Source organism: Pogoniulus pusillus, chromosome 26 (assembly GCF_015220805.1).
Source record: "Pogoniulus pusillus isolate bPogPus1 chromosome 26, bPogPus1.pri, whole genome shotgun sequence".
NCBI classification, from domain to species: Eukaryota; Metazoa; Chordata; class Aves; order Piciformes; family Lybiidae; genus Pogoniulus; species Pogoniulus pusillus.
Window position 1 is genome coordinate 5,000,347 of NC_087289.1, and position 4,322 is coordinate 5,004,668.

General features: G+C 57.9%; 1 protein-coding gene across 1 annotated transcript; it reads left to right on the forward strand.

Moving 5' to 3' along the window:
* Positions 1 to 9: 9 nt before the first annotated feature.
* Positions 10 to 3,866, forward strand: LOC135187100 (deoxyribodipyrimidine photo-lyase-like). The gene is made up of 10 exons (XM_064165498.1): positions 10 to 230; positions 319 to 568; positions 763 to 908; positions 1,047 to 1,229; positions 1,409 to 1,567; positions 1,900 to 2,098; positions 2,188 to 2,340; positions 2,618 to 2,739; positions 2,830 to 2,989; positions 3,174 to 3,866. The coding sequence occupies exons 2-10, from the start codon at positions 340 to 342 to the stop codon at positions 3,326 to 3,328; spliced, it is 1,506 nt and encodes a 501-aa protein (XP_064021568.1). The 5' UTR covers positions 10 to 230; positions 319 to 339; the 3' UTR covers positions 3,329 to 3,866.
* The last annotated feature ends 456 nt before the right edge of the window (positions 3,867 to 4,322 follow it).

Sequence of the window (4,322 nt, forward strand, 5' to 3'; positions counted from 1 at the left end):
CCACGCCCCCGGCTTGTGTAACAGCGGGAAAGGCGCATGGCTGCCGGCTAGAGACCGGGGGCCCGGGCCCGGCACCAGAACCGGCTAGGACCGGCTGGGCACGGCACTCGCACCCCCCGCGCTGGGAGAGGACCGGGGACCAGGGCGGCCAGCGCAGCAGCAACCCTCAGGCTTCAGGACTGGACTGGGTATCGGGGACAGGGAGCGGCCCAAGGACCAGGATCGTCAGGGTACCTGCTGCCCCTGGTATCTGGAGCGACCGGAGGCGGGCGTGGGCAGGGCTCCGGGAGTTCACCACCGTTCCGTTTGCCCTCACAGCTGCTCCGTGCTGTCCTGAGGATGCGGCGGGGGCTCGGGAAGCGCAAGGCCGAGGCCGCGGGGGCTGCCCGCGTGTGTCGGAGGAAGGAGGAAACGGAGGCGGTGCAGGAGGCTTGGAGGAAGGTTGCCCCGTCCGTGCGAGAGTTCAAGTACAACAAAAAGCGGGTTCGCTTGGTCTCGCAGGGCTCAGATCTGAAGGAGAATGCCCAGTGCATCCTTTACTGGATGTCCCGGGACCAGCGTGTGCAAGGTGTGAACCAGCTGGTGGAGTGGTCCAGGAAGCAGAGCTTCCATGGGTGGCAGAAGCCTTGGTCCCTTCCCATGGTGGGCTCTGGAGCTGGTCTGCCCTCTGCAGGGGGGTGCTGTGGGGGATTCCTTTTGTGAAACTCCATCCCTTCAGCAAAGCATCCTCTCCCAGCTCTGGCCCGTGTGCTTTCTCCCCAGATAACTGGGCCTTCCTCTACGCCCAGCGCCTGGCCCTCAAACAGGAGCTGCCCCTGCACGTCTGCTTTTGCCTGGTCCCCGAATTCCTGGGCGCCACCATCCGCCACTACGGTTTTATGCTGAGGGGCCTGCAGGAGGTGGCCAAGGTATATATGGATATCCTCAGTGGGTTGAACAGGGCTCTGGGAGAAGCAGGGAGATGTTTCCGTCTCTTCAGCAGATGGTGGTGGGATGTGGACTGCAGAGGCATGAATCGTCTCATAACCTTTTCCCCCTCATTGCAGGAGTGTGCAGAGCTGAACATCCCCTTCCACTTGCTGTTGGGCTATGCCAAGGATGTGCTGCCTGCTTTTGTGGTGGAGCACGGTGTGGGTGGGCTGGTGACAGACTTCTGCCCCCTCCGCCTTCCTCGGCAGTGGGTGGAGGATGTCAAAGAGAGGTTGCCAGAAGATGTGCCATTTGCCCAGGTGGGTGCTCACACTCTGGGAAGGGAAATCTCTGGCTGATGAGACCTGGGAGAAACGTGTCTCCTGTGTGTCATGTCTGCAGAGGTGTGCTGGACTGACCTGAGCAGGGAACATAAGTACTGTGTCATAGGGACAGTTTGCTTCTCCTTGCTTACACTCTCCATGGCCTTGCTTCTTAGGTTGATGCCCACAACATCGTGCCCTGCTGGGTTGCTTCCCCCAAGCAGGAGTACAGCGCCAGGACCATCCGGGGCAAGATCCACGCTCAACTCCCTGAGTTCCTCACTGAGTTCCCTCCCATCATTCGTCACCCATATACCTCCTCCTGCTTGGCACAGGTACCAGCAGGAAACCCTTCCACATCCACTTGTGTGGCCACACCCAGTCTCACAGGTACTTTGTGATTCTGGGAGGGTATGGCGGAGGATGGGGACAGTGACCTCTCTAAGGTCACTTGCAGGTGGTGTGGAGATGTGGAAGCCCTGGGGAAGGGAGGTTCCCACTTCATCATTCAATCCTCACATCTCTGCTATGCAGGGCTGGTTAAGAGGAGGAGGCTGGCATGAGCTGGGGACTTGCTGGTTGGCCACATCCACAGGGCATATGACTCAGGGCAGCCCTAGCTGAAAAGCATCTGTAAATGTGCTCACACTGCTTGGTGGCCACCCAGCCCATCGCTTGGGAGGTCTGTTATTCCAGCCTGCAGGTGGACCACACCGTAAAGGAGGTGGAGTGGGCAACCCCTGGCACAACTGCAGGGCTGGCTATGCTGCAGTCCTTCATTGCAGAGAGGCTGAAATCCTTTGGCTCCCACCGGAACGACCCCAATAAGGCAGCACTCAGCAACCTGTCCCCATGGTTCCACTTCGGTGAGCATGCCAGGCTTCTCACTTTGCAGCAGGAGCAAGCACAGTAGCTTGGACTGGCAGCCTGATTGGTGCCCTCTCCATGTGCCCAGGCCAGGTTTCTACCCAGAGAGCCATCCTGGAGGTGCAGAAGCAGCGGGACAAGTACAAGGAGTCAGTGGATGTTTTTGTGGAGGAGGCTGTGGTGCGTCGGGAGCTGGCTGAAAACTTCTGCTACTACAATGAGAACTACGACAGTGTGCAAGGTAGTGCCCTGGATTGAACAGGCAACACTGGGGACCAGCCTGGTACCCAACTTGTCATCCCAACTTGGCAATCCCATTTCTGCTAGGAGAGGAGCCACAGGGGCACTAATATGCTGTCATTTGGTACCTTTTGGAGGTAGGACAGGAGTTGGTGGATGCTCTCTTCAAGTCTGGTGACTTGGGCATGGTGTCCTTAGTAGCTTAGTTCTCCATCCCTTCCTCGTGGCTCTGTAGGAGCAGGTTGCTCAGCACTGCTTCTCATCTCTCTTGCTCACAGGTGCCTATGACTGGGCACAAACTACCCTGAAGCTCCATGTCAAAGACAAGAGGCCTTTCCTCTACAAATTAGAGGAGCTGGAGCATGGGGCCACACATGACCCACTCTGGAACGCTGCCCAGGTAGTGCACTGTACCTCACCTGCAAAATGCTGAGCCTTTTAGTGAGGGGAAGAGGTGAGCTGGCACAGACTGACCCCTGTGGCTCCCCAGCTCCAAATGGTCCGAGAGGGCAAGATGCACGGCTTCCTGCGGATGTACTGGGCCAAGAAGATCCTGGAGTGGACTCGCTCCCCTGAGGAGGCCTTGCAGTTTGCAATCTACCTCAATGACCGCTACGAGCTGGATGGGAGGGACCCCAATGGATACGTAGGTAAGCTGCAGGATAGGGGGACAGTGGGGAAGTGTCTTATTACCGATGGGCAAGGCCACGGTGGGATGGGCAAGTGCTCACTGCAGGCAACTCGGCCTGTCCTACTTTGCACCCACATCCCACTTGCTCTCTGGATGCCTCTGAGCAAAGGGGAGAGCTGATGCTCCGTGCCCATGCTTGGCAGGTTGCCTCTGGTCTATCTGTGGCATACACGACCAGGGCTGGCCAGAGAGGGCCATCTTCGGGAAGATCCGCTACATGAACTACGCCGGCTGCCAGCGCAAGTTCGACGTGGGCCAGTTCGAGCGCCGTTACGCCCCCTGCACGCTCTCCCAGTGACAGCCAGAGCGTGTTTTGAGGTGCCCGTGCCCCTCTCTGCTGCATGCAAGGCGTGCCTTTGCCAAGATGCCAGCTTGCACCTTATACCCCAGCCAGGGATCACCGAGCCACTGCTGGGGGGGCTTGCTGTAACAGCACCAAGCCCCAGGGCTTTGCAGGTCGTTCTCTGCTCTTACCCCCTGCTCAAACTGCCCTGGTGAGGGAACTGCTGGACCCCAACAAGGCCATGCAGGACTCCCCTGTCGTCATGAGTTTGCTGGTGACTGTGAAAGCCCAGCCCAATCTCAGCATGCCCCTGCCTGCCAGAAACCTCTTCTATAACCACCATGCTCAGGAGTAAGCCTAAGTCACTGTAGCTGCTGCTAACCACAGCTTACGTTTAGGCTGAGCAGATCTTTTCTGGGGAAATCCTTCCAAAGACTGTCTTCTCATGCTGTGCTGCCTGCAAGGAAGCTCTGCTCCGCTCTCTGCAGAGCCAGTGATGAGCTGCACTTGCACATGCATCCATCAACAGCTGTTTTAAAGTTTGCAGTTCACATCTCCTGTGTCCGTGGTGTCTATGGGGTGATGCACAGCACTGCTGCGAGGGGAGAGGCAGGCTGCATGCACCAGGGATGCAAGCAGGGATAGAGAAGCCAAGGCCATGCCCCTGGGGCCCTCTGCCAGCAGCAAAGCCAGGCTTAGGAAGGACATAGGCATTACAGAAAGCCCCTTACTCAGTGGGTTGTACCTCCTGCTCTGAGCCCAGTGGGCAGTTTGAAAAGGGGAGGCCATGAAAGAGATGGGTTAGTCAAGGGGTGGTGACAATAACTCACTTCCACTGACATTTGACAATGCATTACCAGTTGCAGCAGTTGTGTCCCAGTGCCCCTTGCCATCAGCTTGTGCATCCTGCTTCCTCCCAGCCCCAGGGCCCAGCAGGCACTGCAGCACTGACCCCCATGGGGTGATACACTGTATTACTCCACCTGAAATAATGCCACAACACAACCAA